We start from the raw sequence: 18523 nt of genomic DNA, 5'->3' as shown, positions 1-18523 counted from the left end.
CTGTCAAACATCACCTACCCCCTCAACACCGAGTGCCTATTACTGGTCAATCTTTGCCATTACCTAGAACAGAGACAGAAACATCTGGCCCTGTCAGGACAACCATAGGCAGGATTCAAAAGTAAGTAATTCTGTAAGCAGAGTACTTTTTAAGTTGAGAATTCTGTGTGACTCATGACTGATGTTATAAATATCCAAATGCCCTCTCCCCACCCCTGCCCTAGAGCTTTCCTCACAGCCTTCCACATGTCACCATTGTCATTTACTCCCTTCCTTTCTCCTGTGGCTCCTGAGAATCAAGTCTCAATCCTAAGAGTGAAGTTTTATATCCTCACCATGTGCTGGGCACTGTGGTTCCAGGCTACAAGATGGCGTGCGACCCTTGCCGCCATCCTTAGTCTCCAGGTGCCTCTTCCAGGAAGCTGAGGGTGGAGGCCCAGCTGCCCCATGCCTGCAGATTTCTAGTGTTTCTGATTTGGAACCTGATTTTCCATTGACTAACCAGTGGGGAATTGAAGGTTGGGCTGAAATAGTCACTGATTTCCTCTTTGGGACCTGTCCTCCACCTTCCCCTGCATTCTCATGATTTTCTCCAGATGAAAAGTTTGCAAAAATGGAGGGGTGGGGGTTGTTGAGTCACCTGCCTCCACATTGCCAAAGCCTCCTCATCACCAGTGCTGAAATACAAGCCTTGAGATGCAGCAGGTTGTGTCACGGGGCCTAGCTCCCTTGCTTGGCACCGAAACTTCACTCCACAACCAGCCAGGGACTGGCAACCTAGGGACACCAGACTGGGTGCTGCAGCACACAAGGCAGACGTCCAGTCTGAGAGGGCCACTGGTCTCAAGTTGTACAGTGCCAACTCTGCTCTTGAAAGATCTGAAGTGCTGCATTGGAGTCTAGAGCCCAAAGTGGTGGTGGTGACTACAAAAGGACCCCCCACCCTCTCCCTAGCAAGTTCACAGAGACAGGATACTGCCCTGCACCAGAGGATGGGCACAGGGGAGGCTGGAGCAGGAACAGGGTCCCAAGGACACATTCACCATAGAAGACAGAGTAGGGAATTGTTGAGTGAGAAAACAAGGGGTAGTGCTGCCAGGAGCCAGGCACTCAATCCAGGTGTCCCACCTGGGCTCAGTACTTGAGTAATGATCTGCTGTCTCCAAGGCTGGTTAGCAGGGAGCTGGATCAGAGGCATAGGCAGAGGCAGGACTCAATTCCAAGCTCTCCTCTACAGGGCATGAGCCTCCTAAATGGCACCTTACCCTTCTGTGCACAAAGCCTGCCCCTTATAGTTTGGATGGCCGTTTTTCTCCATTAGAAGTTACAATGTTTTATATTTCCACCAACACTGTGCTTGTTTCCTCACAGCCTCACCAATGAAAGATTCTCAAACATCTGGATTTTTGACCATCTGATAAACAATACTATTTTTAATGTACATTTCTCTCATGATTAAAATTGTACCCTCTTATTTTAAATGGCTACTTGTATTTCTGTTACTGCTTTTTAAACATTAATTTATGGTAGCTGTTTTTTTGTTTGTTTGTTTGTTTTTACAGGCAGAGTAGATAGTGAGAGAGAGCGAGACAGAGAGAAAGGTCTTCCTTTTTGCCATTGGTTCACCCTCCAATGGCCGCCGTGGCCGGCGGCGCTGCGGCCAGCACATCGCGCTGATCCGAAGCCAGGAGCCAGGTGCTTCTCCTGGTCTCCCATGCAGGTGCAGGGCCCAAGGACTTGGGCCATCCTCCACTGTACTCCTGGGCCATAGCAGAGAGCTGGCCTGGAAGAGGGGCAACTGGGACAGAATTCGGTGCCCCGACTGAGACTAGAGTCGGGTGTGCCGGCGCCGCAAGGCGGAGGATTAGCCTATTGAGCCACGGCGCCGGCCGCTAGCTGTTTTCTAAGAGTCACTACAACTCTAAAATCCAACAACTACCCAATTAGCATTACATGAAGCAGAAGAAGTAAAAAGAAGCAAAAGAAGTCAGAGACATTCCATTTGCACTGACTAAAACACCCAACTATGCCACTCGAAACTGGGCACAGAAAAGTGATAATTATGCTTTACCCACTTTAGTATTCCAAGCACAGAGCTCAGACTATTTCAGGCACTTATTAGCTATTCTTGGGAATTCCTTTGACAGAGTATTCAACCAGCATTATGATCCAGATCATTAGGATAGGTTACCAGTGGGTTATATGTCACAGGAGTATAGCTATTCCCAAAGTTTATTGATGAAAAAAACCTGAAATGACAACTGTTACTTATATGTGATCAGGGTTTGACACTCTGTTGTTTTGTCACTGGTCTGGAAGATGGTAGATATTTAATAATGTAATGATAAATTTGATAAATCTTGCTGAATTAATGGAATTTTGCATAACTTATGAAACCATAATGCAAATAGAAGTGTAATGATTCCTAAAAAATTCAGACAACCAATTGTTGCCAATATCATTCCTATCTTAGCTTGGGAGGAAAATGCTTTCTAATTCTTTTTTTAGAACACTTTTAATTAATATAAATTTCATATGTATGGATTTTAGAATATAGTGGTTCTCCCCCCCATGCCCACTCTCCCACTCCCATCCCACCTCCTACTCCCTCTCTCACCCCATTCTTCAAGATTCATTTTTAATTGTCTTTATATATAGAAGACCAACCATATACTAAGTAAAGATTTCAACAGTTTGCACTCATGCAGACACACAAAGTATAAAGCATTGTTTGAAGATTACTTTTATCGTTAATCCTCATAGTACAACTCAATAAGGACAGAGGTCCTACATGGAGAGGAAGTACACAGTGACCCCTATTGCTGATTTAACCATTGACACTCTTATTTATGACATCAGTGATCACCCAAGGCTCTTGTCAGGAGTTGCCAAGGCTATGGGAGCCTTTTGAGTCCACACACTCCATCACTATTTAGACAGGGTTAAAAGCAAAGTGGAAGCTCTCTCCTCCCCTCAGAGAAAGGTACCTTCTTCTTTGATGGCCCTTCTTTCCACTGGGATCTCACAGAGATCTTTCATGTTGGTCATTTTTTGCCATAGTATCTTGACTTTCCATAAACCGTTCTAATTCTAAACCATTTTATTCTTTCCATAAAAACACCCCAGAACAAAAAAGGGGAATTAAACTCAGCCATAATGTGGGCATCTGATTAGCTCTGTTCTGTGTTCAGTGTTTGATTTTCTCACTGATTCTTTTCAGGTGGCTCCCTATACTGATGGTTCACTTCACTGTGCCACTCAGATATTCAAGTGCATAAAAACTTTATTACAGGCCGGCGCCGTGCCGGCACCCCAGGTTCTAGTCTCGGTCGGGGTGCCGGATTCTTTCCCGGTTGCCCCTCTTCCAGGCCAGCTCTCTGCTGTGGCCAGGGAGTGCAGTGGAGGATGGCCCAAGTCCTTGGGCCCTGCACCCCATGGGAGACCAGGAGAAGCACCTGGCTCCTGCCATCGGATCAGCGCGGTGCGCCGGCAGCAGTGCCGCTGGCCACGGCGGCCATTGGAGGGTGAACCAACGGCAAAGGAAGACCTCTCTCTCTGTCTCTCTCACTGTCCACTCTGCCTGTCAAAAAAAAAAAAAAAAAAAAAAAAAAAAAAAAAAAAACACACTTTATTACAGCAAAATGAAATTTCAAAGTTTGGGTCACCCAGAGATGAGATTTGTTGCAAGCATCTTGCTGTTAGTTGGCTTTGCATAAAATTAAAGCAGTGATTCTCAATTAAGGGTGTAAGAGGACAGATATTCACATCACTTGTTTGTTGTAAACACACATACCTTCTTCCCCACTGTAGAAGACAGTAAACTGTCCTGGGGAAAAGCTTGGTCAGGTACAGAGCTGTAAAGAGCTTTCAGGAGGATCTAATACCTGCTCATCACCATCTTCGCCCCTTTTCAAGAACCAAAAGTACTTCCTGAGTGTGTGTCTTCTCCCCCACTCCTGTGACTTTGACCTAGAAATATCTGATCCTTTCCCTAAATCAGCTACTCAGATGTTTACTTCCCTCATAACCACTACTGTGTCCTATGACATGATTACTACTCACACTGCTCCTAACCTCTGCATTCTGAACTCAACTATACATTGGCTCAACACACCATACTCAATATCTGTTGTTGTTAAGAAAAGCAAAGACCTAATTATAGTTTCCTCTCTCCAGTTGATAATGCCCTTTTTGTTGAATTTTGTCAAGCAAAGTAGATGCCATGTTTAAGGCCCCCTCATCATTTTACCAACACATAAAGTTGCCTAATGTCATCTAAGCCCAACTCCAACATTTTACAGAGAAGGAAATCAAGATTGTAAGTGATTAAGTAGTAATTTGGCTTTAGGTCAGAGTAGAACTTTAACTCATAGTGTGGTCCCACCAGGTACTGACACGGTATAGCACATCATCACCCCAGTATGAATACTCATATAACTACTTAATTCCCTGTGCTAGATGTTTTCACACACTCTCATTTAACTGAAGATTAATATAAAAGGTACATTTTAAAAATCAAATAGCCTAACAATCCGGGGTACAATCTACAAACTCATTACAATCAATTTTGAGAAGTGATTCTATCCTGAAAGGCATTTCAGGTAAGAATCCTTTAGATAAGTGGGATGTCTCTACTTAAAGAGAATCTACTCTTCTCCCAACATACCCTCCTTCTTAGAACTCAATTTGTATTTGCCAGAGTGTGTAACATTAATTCCACACTGATGTCTAACCCTGTTAGGTTGGAGATTTTCTTGCCTCTGAAAGGCACTTCTCCGGGTACTGCAGCAGGAAAAGAATCTCCCCTCACCCCAGCAGCCGGCTACAGGTCTCACGGAACACCCACACTCACTCCCCTTGCAAGTGCAGCACCCCCACTCACTCCTCTTGCAAGTGCAGCACCCACACTCACTCCCCTTGCAAGTGCAGCACCCCCACTCACTCCCCTTGCAAGTGCAGCACCCACACTCACTCCCCTTCCAAGTGCAGCACCCACACTCACTCCCCTTCCAAGTGCAGCAAAGAGCAAGCAGACACAACGTGGTGGAAAGGTCTTTTAAATACTTTTCCATTTCACAGTGTGAGAGCTGTGCTCGTTGAGCCCACGGGGAAAGGCCCCTGGGCCCGGAGGAAGGGCAGGTGCTCCCACACTACGGATTCCCGGTGGCACTCCGAGGCCCTTCACATTTCGTGGAAGCCCTCGTGCCAGCCTTCCCCTGCCCCACAGCCGCACGGTCGGTTTTCACCGGGGTTGGCTTTTGAATGCTGCGCTTCACCGGCTTCTTCTCTTCCTTCAGCTTCACGCTTGACCTTTTCTGCTTCACGCTTGACCTTTTCTCCTCTTGCGACCCAGCCCTAGCGTCCTCCTTCGATGTCCGGCCTCTGCCCTCGTCCACCGTCATCCTGGCTCTCACACTCTCCTCGGCTCTTGCCCTCGTCCTCCTGGCCTTTGAGTTCACCTTCGTGCTCCGTCTCCATCCCGCCCTGGCCTTCCTGGAAGCCTTGCGCTGCGTGCGGCGCTTCCGCGTGCTCCGGGACCCCGCGGGGGCCCTCCTCGGAGAGCGGCCAGCCTCCTCCAGTTTCGGGCGTCCTGGCTTTCTCTTCGGCTTCGGGATCTTCCAGACCCTGAAGTAGCCGGCGGCCTCGCTGCCGCTGACCCGAAGGAGCGTGCCCTTCACCTCGGGCCGGGACGTTTCGCCAGACCGGCGGGCGCTCTTCCTGCGCACCTCGTAGCCAGCGTTCCCCAGCTCCTTCTTGAGCGCAGCCAGGGTCAGCCCTTTGTGTGCGGCAATGGCTCGGAGCAGCAGCTGGGACACTTTAAGCACGGAGAGCGGACCGCTCCTGGAAGAGCCCGCGAGCGCTCTCTCTGCCGGCTGCTGGGTTTTAACTTCAGCGCCTTGGCCTTCGCCACTGGGCTCAGCCACCTCGGCCATGGCCCCGCTCCGCCTCCGCGGGGCCACTGGCTTTGAGCCTCTCCAGTCAGGCAGGGCCTAGGCTGGGCCAAAGGGGCCACGTCACAAAGGTAGTGCACAGAGGCCCGGCTGACCCACGCAATTGGGCCTTTGCCTTTAATAACCAATCAGACGCCACTTCTTTCTAGGTCAGAGCCAATCCAAATCTTCAACGCCTGCACAGGCCGAAGAATCTTATGCCCAGGGTTCTGCTACCACTCATTGATCTCCACAGCTTTCTAAAGCCCACTGTTTTCCCGTGGTCCTGATCACCATCTACCCACATTTCCCAAAGATGAGAGAAACTGCTCCCAACCGCCCAAAACAAGCAATACAATGCCCGGAAAAGGTAAATTTGGTAGCCCTACAAACTCTAACCTCAGGAGTTTGGTCCCACCAGTTACGTATCTGAGGACTCTCCGGGCCGAGGATTTCGTGCAAGATCAGGAAGCAAATAAAGGAACCACTGTGGTCCCTCCACCCTCAACACAGATTCTCACACCTGGTAGGTTTAGATGCCACCTCACTCAATTGAATTGGAACAGACCAGATTCCAACTCACTTGGTACACTGATCCAGTCACTACTCCTTGAATGTACTCTGCGCTTTTCTGCTGCGTCCTTCTTCTTGGATTGCCCAGCCCTCTTCTCTGCCAAGTTACCTCGTGTTTATCTCTGAAAGTCCTCCTCAATTCTTTTTCTTCACTGAGGCCTCCCCCAACTCAGTTAAATGATCTCCCACCTCTCAACTACCACCATTACTTTTGCAGTCTTAGCTTTGTCTTTAATTTACTAGTGGGTAAAATGTGGCACAACATGTTTTAAAAAGAAAAAAAAACTTGGAGCTGGAAGACATGGATACACATCCTAGCTCTTTAACAGCCATATGACACTGGCACATCCCTTACTATCTTTGCATTTGACTTTTTTTTTTTTTTAGGCTAATAATTCCTTCCTACCAACTAACAAAATTAAGTTGTAACGCTTTGTTGTTCCCCGTCTTCGTGGAGGAATGACACAGGACCCTGCGCTGTTCTTTCTTCTGCTCGGCCCTCCCCAGGTTTGCTGCTGGTTCTTCCCGGGTTGGCTACCGTCCCTCCACCTCCGTGGAAGGGCGGTTCCCCCTGCCACTTTCCCCACTTCCGCAGGGGAGCGGCACACCGCCGGCCGGCTCTCTCGGGGGCTGCACAGGTGTTCCTTCAGATAGATGTTCCCCTTAGATGTTCCTCGGTGCATATTGTCTCTCTCCTCCTTTATAGTCCTCTTCCACCAATCCTAACTCGGCTGCCCACACGCCGAGTACGCTGCTCTCCTCCAATCAGGAGCAGGTCCTGCTGTTTATTGGTTGAACTGGAGGCAGCTGTGTAGAAGCTGTTTCCTCCCTTCTCAGCGCCATATTGTGGGAGAGCAGATGCATAGAATAAGTCTTAATTCCAGTAACTTAGTCTAGTCCGAGTTGCTCCCAGTTGCTCCCCACAACGCTTCAGAAGAGGTGATGGTACATGAGCAAGTATAAGGGTTAAAAAATATTTTATTTTGAACACTGTCTTTCCAACTAAATAAAGTGTTCCTTGGACACTAGTCTTTAAGCTTCTGTTCCACACTGTCCCTAACACTCCATCTCACTATACACAGTAGGCATTTGGCTGAGTATGCTCAGGCTCCTCTCTGGTAAGGAGACTTTGTCTAGATTCAGAGAAGAACCTACAAAATACCAAGAGGAACGACCAGCAGGGTGCATTTCAAAGGCCTGAAAATGAAGGGGACCAAGGAAGAACCAAGTAGGCTTTTCATGGACCTCTCATTTTGAACACAGTTTAGTTTGGAATAACTCAAAGAATTATTCAAAGGATATTTCAAACTGCAAAGCACAAACATATTTTCCCAGAGGACAATCCCATATACTTGGTGGTCACAGGCTATACTGTAACAGTTTCTTCCAAGAATCAAAACCACATGATATGGTTTAGAGCAGTGCTTCTTTAATGTAAATATAAAGTACCCTGCTATACTAATCAGGTGCATTCCAATTCATTGGGTCTGGAACAGGAAGCTTCTAGCAAGTTTCCAGTAGTTCCATTTGATTAAAACACAGGTGTCAGGCAGTAGGGGGAGACAATGAGAAGGGCAGTAGCAGGAGATGAAACTTACAAAGGTGTGTTAAGGCCAATTTGTGAGGAACAAATATGAAGGTAATGATACAGCTGTTAAGTGATAGAGTTTAGAATGAAACCTAAAGCTACTAATCATAAGGTCTGAGTTACTAACTACTGAACTAGTTTTCCTTTTCCTCTCTCCCCCTTATATATCTCTATTTTTGGAGATGGGACAGTTTATCTCCATAAGCACAGTTCAAATTCACCCACTGTACCTTTCCCCAGTCTTTGACCCTAAGGCTCTCCATGGGCAGGGCTACTAATAAATCAGCTCAGGGACAACGCACCAGGGAAGGGACTGCCAGATAGAGAGGCAGAACCACAAAGAGCAGGATTTCTCCTATCTGTACAGTGTTTCTATACAGCTACATTTTCTGTTGCCAGTAGCCACAGAATAGAGAAAATAACAGGGAAAAAAGACATACCTGGATTTTTTTTAGAACAGGAGGAAAATAAGTGAAAGCAGACTTCTGAACTCAGCTGATTCCAGGTAAAAATCAGCTAGCTATAAAAAATGATACAATCATGAAAGGATGATAAGGATCAAATTGAAGTAAGGCCAATCAGAAAGAAACATTTGGAAGAGGCTGAAATCAAAAGAAAATAAACACTTGAAAAAATCAAAAGTGTAGATCTACAGCAAAAAAGAAAGGCAAGTATTTTCATTTATACAAAATTACTCACACCTAGATGCATTTCTGTGTAAATATGCTACAAGTAACAGAGAAAAAAACAGAAAATGAGATGCAGGAAACAAAGGTCCCACTGCCACTCAGGTGGCTTAGAGGGCAAGAAAAGCAGCTGACAACTATTTTCCATATACCAGTATCTCAGAGTGCTTTTCTTCCTTGTTGAAAGAATCTACTCACCAACTCTCTTCATCTCACACCCCAGAAGGAAAACATACTTCACAAAAGCAATTTCTGTAGCAGGCTCAGTACAAACCAGCACCATATCCCTAACCAAGTGACATCCTGCTCTAGAAAGACAAGCCTAAACTATCTCAATTTTCATGGTTCATGATTATAGACCACAAGTTATCCCCTGAACAAGACCGCACCACCCTGCTGTGAGAAAGAGCTCTTCAATTCCTGATTCCGGGGGTCATGAGAGGAAGGACTAGGGAAAGAAGAGTACTTGGGAATGATGTCTAACCTAAATCCACCTGCTCTAAATTCCAGAATAAGGCTGTTCCATTTTTTTCTAACAAGGCTCCTCCTTCCAGGGTAGTCATGCCTCCAATAGGCCTCTGGAGGAGTGTGGTTGATTTGAAGAATAAGCAACCTTTCATCACTTCACTAAATTCCAAGAACTTCTGAAGTTTCATTAATTTCAGTCTGTCATACAGAGTTACACTGATTTAACTTCACCAAGGATAACCCCATGGCGGAGAACAGCAAATTGCAGTAGTATACCCTGATCTATCTTGAATCAATCTCATTCCCTATCCCCCTGAATCCATAAGCCTGGGGTTTCAAGATCCAGTTCTTTCTGATTTGGATTATCTTATTATACTGATGCAATTTATTTGTTTACTTCTCTCAAAACTAAGAATTAAGCCTGTTTGCCACCTATTAAAATTTCCCCACTGAGCCGGCGCTGCGGCTCAATAGGCTAATCCTCCGCCTGCGATGACGGCACACCGGGTTCTAGTCCCAGTCAGGGCGCCGGATTCTGTCCCGGTTGCCCCTCTTCCTGTCCAGCTCTCTGCTGTGGCCCGGGAGTGCAGTGGAGGATGGCCCAGGTCCTTGGGCCCTGCACCCGCATGGGAGACCAGGAGAAGCACCTGGCTCCTGGCTTCGGATCAGCGCAGTGCACCGGCCGCGGCGGCCATTGGGGAGTGAACCAACAGACAAAGGAAGACCTTTCTGTCTCTCTCTCTCACTGTCCACTCTGCCTGTCCAAAAAAAAAAAAAAAATTTCCCCACTGAACTTAAACTGCTAGTTCCATTTTTTCTCAAAAGAAACTTTCCTATTATTTTCATGTGCTTTCTGCTCTCATACAAATCATCCACAAGTCATTTAAGCCGTCCAAACCATGGCTTTGGGGAGGACAATATTGCTTCACAAAAACAAATACAAAAATAAAATAACAAAGTTCCTTTAAAAGCATAGAGACAGTCTGGCAATTGTGCACTCATCCTTTTAATCCTTAGTGTCATTGTCTGGAGTGAGTCCAGAGTCGAGAGCCAAGGTACTCTCAGTGGAAGACCTGGCAAATCAGCAATTACTCTGAAAATATGAAGATCCAGTTTCCCCAGTCCATATCATTGGAGAATACTAAGAAGTTCTAAATGCCATATAATACACCTCTGCATCATATATATAAAATCTATACTATATCACCCACAAAAGAAACGACAGTAGGGAGAAATATAGGTTTTAGTATTACCAAAATTCTACTCAAGTTATTTGTCTTACTTAAACACAACTGTGCTGTATCAACTAAACCTTTCATCTAAGCACTTTTCAGTTAAGTCCTTCCACAATCCCACAGTACAGGACCTTTAGCACACATTAAATCTCAACTGAGGGGCCGACGCTGTGGTATAGCTAGTAAAGCCACCACATGCAGGGCCGGCATCCCACATGCATGCTGGTTCAAGTCCCAGCCACTCCACTTCCCACCCAGCTCTCTGCTACGGCCTGGGAAAGCAGAAGATGGCCCAAGTCCTTGGCCACCTGCATGGGAGATGGCCCATCTCCAGCCACTGCAGCCATTTGGGGAGTTAACCAGGATGGAAGACATCTCTCTCTCTCTCTCTCTCTCCCTCTCTCCCTCTCCTTCTGCCTCTCTGTAACTCTGCCTTTCAAATACATAAATTCTTAGAAAAAATTCTCAGCTAAAACTCATTTCTCTGAGGAGTCATACTTCTTTTTCTTTTTTAATTTTAGTCTTTCAATAAACTTAATAATTTTCACCCTCACTTCAGGGACTGGGCTTTGTTCAGTTTGGCCAGAGATGCTTAAATGGGTTTCCCAATACTTTAACTCACCTGTCATCCACTGGGAAGCCCCCCACCCAACACCCAGCTCCAGGGAAGGGGGCAGGATCAGTGCTTCATCACTACAACTAGAAGCCTGACCCAGGAGAAAGGAGATTTACTTTGGCTCTTCCTTACTTTGGAGGTCCAAGATTGGGTGGATCCTATCTGCTTAGCTGTACAGTGAGGCTGCAGGATGGCACTGATAGAGCACATGCAGGAAGAGCTTCACACAGCAAGCCAGGGAGCGGAGAGCAGCTGGAACCACCTCACTTTTATAAACGACCTTCTCCTGAGAGCTCCCTGCCAAGAGCATGGCCCCCACGAATACCAGAGGAGTCAGACTTTTTTTTTTTTATTTGAAAGTCAGAGTTACACAGAGAGAGGAGAGGCAGAGAGACAGAGAGAGAGAGATCTTCCACCCGATGGTTCACTCCCCAAATGGCCACAATGGCCGGACCTGTGCCAGGAGCCAGGAGCTTCTTCCGGGTCTCCCATGTGGGTGCAGGGGTCCAAGGATTTGGGCCATCTTATACTGCTTTCCCGGGCCATAGCAGAGAGCTGGACAGGAAGTGGAGCAGCCGGGTCTCGAACCGGCACCCATATGGGATGCCGGCACTTCAGGCCAGGGTGTTAACCCACTGTGCCACAGTGCCGGCCCCAAGTCAGACTTTTAATATGATATTTTGGCCATCCCACAATTACCCTACATTACTAAATTCAGTTATAGTAATTCACAGACATTCACCTCTGTCAAATTTACGGAATATTGTATAGATGAAGCCAAAACAGAAAATTACAAAGTAGCAATCATCACCACATATAAAACTAGTTATAGTCTGAGAAGTAAAACATCCAGACCTATATGCTCAATTTTATAGTACATAATACTTCACTCCCATTTCAGAAACATGTTTATCCAATCTCTGAAACCTAAAATTCTGTAACAAGATCTGAAAACTCATTCCAACTCTGTCATTCCTTGTTACTCTCTTTAAAATTCTTTATATTAACTTTGCCTGTTTATTTATTTATTTTTTTTTTTTTGACAGGTAGAGTTATAGACAGTGAGAGAGAAAGACAGAGAGAGAAAGGTCTTTCTTCCATTGGTTCACCCCCCAAATGGCCGCCACGGCCGGTGCTGCACCAATCTGAAGCCAGGAGCCAGGTGCTTCCTCCTGGTCTCCCATGCGGGTGCAGGGCCCAAGCACTTGGGCCATCCTCCGCTGCACTCCCGGGCCACAGCAGAGAGCTGGACTGGGAGAGGAGCAACCAGGACAGAATTTGGTGCCCACATGGGACGCCGGCGCCGCAAGGCGGAGGATTAACCAAGTGAGCCACAGTGTTGGCCCCCCAACTCTGCCTGTCAAAAAAAAATTTTAAATAGATTAAAAATTCATGTGACTGGCCGGCGCCGCGGCTCAATAGGCTAATCCTCCACCTTGCGGCACTGGCACACCGGGTTCTAGTCCCGGTCGGGGCACCGGATTCTGTCCTGGTTGCCCCTCTTCCAGGCCAGCTCTCTGCTGTGGCCAGGGAGTGCAGTGGAGGATGGCCCAAGTGCTTGGGCTCTGCACCCCATGGGAGACCAAGAGAAGCATCTGGCTCCTGCCATCGGATCAGCGTGGTGCGCCAGCCACAGCGGCCATTGGAGGGTGAACCAACGGCAAAAGGAAGACCTCTCTCTCTCTCTCTCTCACTGTCCACTCTGCCTGTAAAAAAAAAAAAAAAAAAAAAAAATTTCATGTGACTATCTGATTCAAGAAGAATTTTCTAAGCATAAAAGTAATGGAAAAATAAAATAACAGAAGAAATTGCTGGTAATTATATAAAATCCTAAACTCTTGTGCACCAAAAAAAAAAAAAAAAATTGTAAAACAGCTAACTAGAGAAAACTCTGCCCTCAAAAAGTCCAAGCAGTAATGAAGAATAAATTAAGAGTACATATCCAAATTAAGCAGTGTATAAATGAATAAACCATGGTTCATATATGAAAAACAAGCTCTACTCTCAGTTATAATCAAGATGCAAAACGTATGCTGTATAACTGAAGACAATTTACAGTGAAAGGATGGCAGCTGTTTTTCCAGTGTCAACTCACTTTGATTTGCTACAGACACGTCACATCAGAGGAGTAAGTCAAGGGAAGAACAATTGGCTGCTGGGTTGCTAACAATCACAGGACTCAGTGACCTTCAAAAATATGGCTATGGAGTTCAGCCAAAAGAAACTGGCTTTGCTGGACTCTTCTCAGTAAAATTGCTACGGAATTAAGTTGTAGGAAAGCTCTTAAAAACACATCACTTGGGTATATCAGCAAACCCAGTTTGATCTCCTGGTTGGAGAAATGATGAATTAATAACAGAGAAGGGAAAAATTCTTCAAGTACCTGTACAAATTTGCAAATTTACTTCAAATCAGAGAAACTGTATGCAATATGCAAGATATTTTCACACAAAACACAAAATGGAGAAAAGTCGTCTCAGAGACCAATCAATGAATATAATTAGTTCAAGATATAATCTGAGAAGCAGACTCATAGAATGACAATCACTTTAAATAGCACTCCGACCTCAGAATCAGCCCTTACAGCATTCCAGTCTGGCTGGAAAGCCCTGGGGGAGCACTTCAGGCATGGAAAGTCAAGACACCCTGGGAAAAAATGCCCTACATAAACGACCCCTGTGGGTGAGACTCCAGTGGAAAGTGGCCACCAAAGAAGGAGGTACTTTTCTCTGAAGGGAGGAAAGAATTTCCACGTTATTTATGGCCTTGTTGAGCTACCGGATCCAAAAGGCTTCTATAGCCGAGGCAGCTCATGGCAAGAGCCTCGGGTGATCACTGATGTCATATATAAAGAGTACTATCTGTTAAATAAACATCAAGAGTCACTGTGCACTAACTTCTGTCCACAAAGAGTTGTATCGTAAGACTTCATAGTAAAACTTGTTCTCAAAAATCACTTCCATTTAGTATATTAAAAGGAGGATATCATGTCTCATAAGTTATAGGTATAGGGCCGGCACTGTGGCGTAGCAGGTGAAGCCGCCGCCTACAGTGCTGGCATCCCATATGGGACACCGGTTTGAGTCCAAGCTGCTTCACTTCTGATCCAACCCTCTGCTGTGGCCTGGGAAAAAAGTGGAAGATGGCCCAAGTCTTTGGGCCCCCACACCCACACGGGAGACCTGGAAGAAGCTCCTGGCTTTGGGTGGGCATAGCTCTGGCTGTTGTGGCCACCTGGGGAGTGAACCAGCAGATGGAAGACCTCTCTCTCTCTCTCTCTCTCCCTCTGTTAACTCTGCCTTTCAAATAAATAAATAAATAAATAAATAAATCTTTTTTTTAAAGAAGTTGTAGTCATGTCTAAGAGCTCACAAAAGATGTATCATCCTTGGGTTCTTCAATTAAGTTTCAAAAAGGAGAGAGGGGGAGGGAGGAAGGGAAAAGAAGAAGGGGGGGGTGAAAACACCTTAAAGAAGCAATAACAAAGAACAGCCCTTGTTTAGACTGTTGAAGAACAGTTCTGTTAGTTTTTTTACTCCATTCTTTTTTCTTTTCTTTCCCTTCCTCCTCTCCTTCCTTCTTGTGTCTCCTTTTCTTTCTTCAACCAAACAGCAGAGGGGGGAGGTAAGAGAGAGGAGTGGGTGGGAGGACAGGAGTGATGAAAAGAATTACTATGTTCCTAATGAGGTATTTACGAGATACATACAAATAAATAAATAAATAAAAGATACAACTTGGGGCAGGCACTGTGGCATAGGGGGTAAAGCCACCGCCTGAGGCACCAGCATCCCATATGGACACTATTTCAAGTACTGGCTACTCCACTTCTGATCCAGCTCCCTGCTAATGCACCTGAGAAAGCAACCAAAAATGGCCCAAATGTTTGGCCCCCTGCACCTATGTGGGAAACCTGGAAGAAGCTCTTGGATCCTGGCTTCGAACTGGCCCAGCTTTAACCATTGTGGCCATGTGGGGAGTGAATAAGTGGACGGAAAATCTCTGTCTCCTCTCTCTCTCTCTCTGTAACTCTGCCTTTAAATACTTTAATTTTATTTTTTGCCAGGCAGAGTTAGATAGTGAGAGAGAGAGATAGAGAGAGTTATAGACAGTGAGAGAGAGACAGAGAAAGGTGTTCCTTCCATTGGTTCACTCCCCTAATGGCCGCTACGGCCGGCGCTGCGCAGATCCGAAGCCAGGAGCTGGGTACTTCCTCCCTGTCTCCCATGCGGGTGCAGGGACCCAAGCTCTTAGGGCGAACCTCCACTGCCCTCCTGGGCCACAGCAGAGAGCTGGACTGGAAGAGGAGCAACTGGGACTAGTACCCGGCACCCCAACCGGGACTAGAACCCAGGATGCTGGTGCCACAGGCAGAGGATTAGCCAAGTGAGCCACGGCGGCGCTGGCCTAAATACTCTTTTAAAAAAATAATCTTATTAAACACAAGAAAATTCATATTGGTGAGAAACACGCTGCATATAATAATGTGAAAAGTGCTTAGCATTAGCTCTTAACTTCCTATGCACATGTGAATATATAATGGAGAGAAACCATGTGAATGTAGGGACTGTATGAGTCTTCAGTTCCACTCATACTTTGAATACGTGTAAGAATTCACACTAGAATAAAACAGTAGGAAGGTCAGAAACGTTTTTAAGTCTTCAGCATTAGACTTAGAAGACAGGCAGAATTCATACTGGGGAGAATCTCTAGCATAAGCTCTACTTTCACTGTACTCACAAGCATTCACATGAGGGAGAAACACTATGAATATCATGACTGGGGAAAATATTCAAGAAGCACTTATATCTGACATATGCTCATATTGAGAGAAACTCATACTAGAGAAACCTCATCATTGTAACCAATATTGAAAACCCTTCACTGTACTTTACTGTATATAAGAGAATACAAAATAGAATGCAATGACTGTAAGAAAGCATTTCATTTTGCACAAAATAAATCACAAAACAGAAATATGGAAGAAATAGGTACCCCTCATCTTTTACAAGCAGAACCATCCTTTGATATAATCAGCAAGGCCAACTTAATGGATATGTTATTAGCGTACCCACATAGGGTTACATGGTTGAGTTTTAGTACTGAAGTCAATATGTTAAATTCTGGGGCTGGCACTATTTCTAAAAGTGCCTATTTCTTTGAGAACTGTTATTTTGGTGCAATACACACTTTCAGACACAGTTGATACTTTGTCCTAATCTCTGACTATATGCAGTCATTCTTCATAGGATTCACACCTAAATGGGTCCTTTCTCCATGATTCATTTGCCTTTTTGTTCCCATTCTCTTTGTCATGCACCAATAACAGCCATGTCAGTGGCTGGATAAGGCTGAAGAAGGCACACTGAGCTCCAAAATATTGAAATATGTCAAATAAACTAACTGCCGTCAGCTGTTCCTGAACTTCAACCATTACTTCTCTTTTAAAATATCATTTATATCCTATTTTTCTGACTCACGAATACAGGTGCACTGCATAAAATGTGGAAACGACAATAATGCCACAGGAAAAAACAAAAAGGGTAAAAATTTAAGTATTCCTAAGAAAGCTGAAAGCCTTCACAATGAAAGCACCTATCTAAAGAAAATACGGCAGGCATTTTTTATCAAGAAAAAATTGAGGGAAGGGCGAGACTGCTTCTCCCAATAATGGAAGATGCCAAGGAGATCTGTTCCTCCAGGAAGGGCAGTCTCCCGAGAACACGGAGCCGACCGCAGGATCTGTTCCTCCAGGAAGGGTAGTCTCCCGGGAACACGGAGCCGACCGCAGGATCTGTTCCTCCAGGAAGGGCAGTCTCCCGAGAACACGGAGCCGACCGCAGGATCTGTTCCTCCAGGGAGGCCAGTCTCCCGAGAACACGGAGCCGACCGCAGGATCTGTTCCTCCAGGAAGGGCAGTCTCCCGAGAACACGGAGCCGACCGCAGGATCTGTTCCTCCAGGGAGGGCAGTCTCCCGAGAACACGGAGCCGACCGCAGGATCTGTTCCTCCAGGGAGGGCAGTCTCCCGAGAACACGGAGCCGACCGCAGGATCTGTTCCTCCAGGGAGGGCAGTCTCCCGAGAACACGGAGCCGACCGCGCTTCCCACTTACTCTGCGCTCCTCCGCCTGCTGCTTGCGGGAGCCGGACGGCTCTCCTCCCGCCTCCTCCATTCCGGAAGACTCTCCGGAAAACAACCGGCCTTCTGAGGGGCCAGGGGATGGTCCAGGCCTCGGACCCCCCCCTTCTGAGAGGCGCCCTTTCACTCCTCCCTGCCACCCACCCAGGAGGGTCTGACGGCTGACCCCTGGCCTCGGGCCTCAGGAGCCAGGGCGTTGCTTCAAGGCTCGATCTCTCCTCCCAGGAGCCTCTGCGCAGTAGGGCCAATGAGAGCAGCTGTTCTCCTGGCCCCGCCCCCAGCGGTTCCCGCCGTTTTCCTCCAGAGGCGGGGGGCGGGGTTTCCTCAGAGCCACGCGATGGTTAAAACAGCACGTGGATCCCTGCCCAAAAAGAGCGCCTTCCCCTAGAGAGAAGCAAAGCGAAAGAAGAGTAGTCAAAGGGCAAACCACGCAGGTCAGGGAAGGGCGGAGTGAAGGGAGTAACTTCTTTCTGAGGTCGTGGATTGGACTATGCCCGCCGGGTGGTGACCTGAGGCGACTCTTGGAGTTAAGGCGTTGCTGCCCAGGGTCCAGGCTTGTCACTGGCCTCCTTCCTCCGTCATGATAAAGCGGCTCACTAGGCTAATCCTCCGCCTGCGGCGCTGGCACACCGGGTTCTAGTCCCAGTTGGGGCGCCGGATTCTGTCCCGGTTGCTCCTCTTCCAGTCCAGCTCTCTGCTGTGGCCCGGGAAGGCAGTGGAGGATGGCCCAGTGCTTGGGCCCTGCACCCCATGGGAGACCAGGAGGAAGTACCTGGCTTCGGATCAGGCGCAGCACTGGCCGTAGTGGCCATTTGGGGGGTGAACCAACAGAAAAAGGAAGACCTTTCTCTCTGTCTCTCTCTCTCTCACTGTCTAACTCTGCCTGTGCAAAAAAAAAAAAAAAAAAACAAACACCATTTTAACACGAGTCTCCCCCGGCCATGCTCCCCACTTACTCTGTGCTCCTTCACCTGCGTGCAGGAAGCTGAATTGGGAGTAACCAGCACTCCAATACTGAACACAAGTGCCCCAATTGACAGCCTAATCCACTGTGCCAAAGAGCTCTCCTTGTAGCTCCCTCTTTTAAATAAATAAATAAATTTATTTATTTTGAAAGTCACAGAGAGAGGGAGAGACAGAAAGAGAAATCTTCCATCTGCTGATTTTCTCCTCAGATGGCCACGGTAGCCAGAGATGGGCCAGACAGAAGCCAGGAGCTTCTTCCAGTTCTCCCCCTTGGGTGGCAAGGGGCCCAAACACTTAGGCCACCTTCCACTGCTATTCCTAGGC

The 18523-nt window shown here is 46.7% G+C and overlaps 1 protein-coding gene and 1 long non-coding RNA gene across 2 annotated transcripts in view; both read right to left on the bottom strand.

Annotated features, from left to right (window-relative positions):
* Positions 1 to 18116, bottom strand: part of LOC149124782 (uncharacterized) — a 29346-nt gene extending 11230 nt beyond the window's left edge. Inside the window, exon 1 of the long non-coding RNA XR_011379123.2 lies at positions 17208 to 18116. This is a non-coding gene — a long non-coding RNA (uncharacterized LOC149124782). The remainder of the gene's footprint in view (positions 1 to 17207) is intronic.
* On the bottom strand, positions 5062 to 9996 carry H1-7 (H1.7 linker histone). The gene has a single exon (XM_089304096.1). It carries the CDS (start codon positions 5931 to 5933, stop codon positions 5151 to 5153), a length of 783 nt encoding a protein of 260 aa, XP_089160222.1. The 5' UTR covers positions 5934 to 9996; the 3' UTR covers positions 5062 to 5150.
* Positions 18117 to 18523: the final 407 nt, after the last annotated feature.

The sequence above is a fragment of the Oryctolagus cuniculus genome, chromosome 9 (genome assembly GCF_051225735.1).
Source record: "Oryctolagus cuniculus isolate XC-2025 breed Fujian yellow rabbit chromosome 9, ASM5122573v1, whole genome shotgun sequence".
Lineage (NCBI taxonomy): Eukaryota > Metazoa > Chordata > Mammalia > Lagomorpha > Leporidae > Oryctolagus > Oryctolagus cuniculus.
The sequence above is the reverse complement of the archived record's forward strand: the minus strand, read 5'-3'. Positions and strand labels throughout refer to the sequence as shown.

Coding starts and splice junctions, on each gene's coding strand:
- H1-7 (XM_089304096.1), bottom strand. CDS start 5,933: ATGGCCGAGGTGGCTGAGCCCAGTGGCGAAGGCCAAGGCGCTGAAGTT.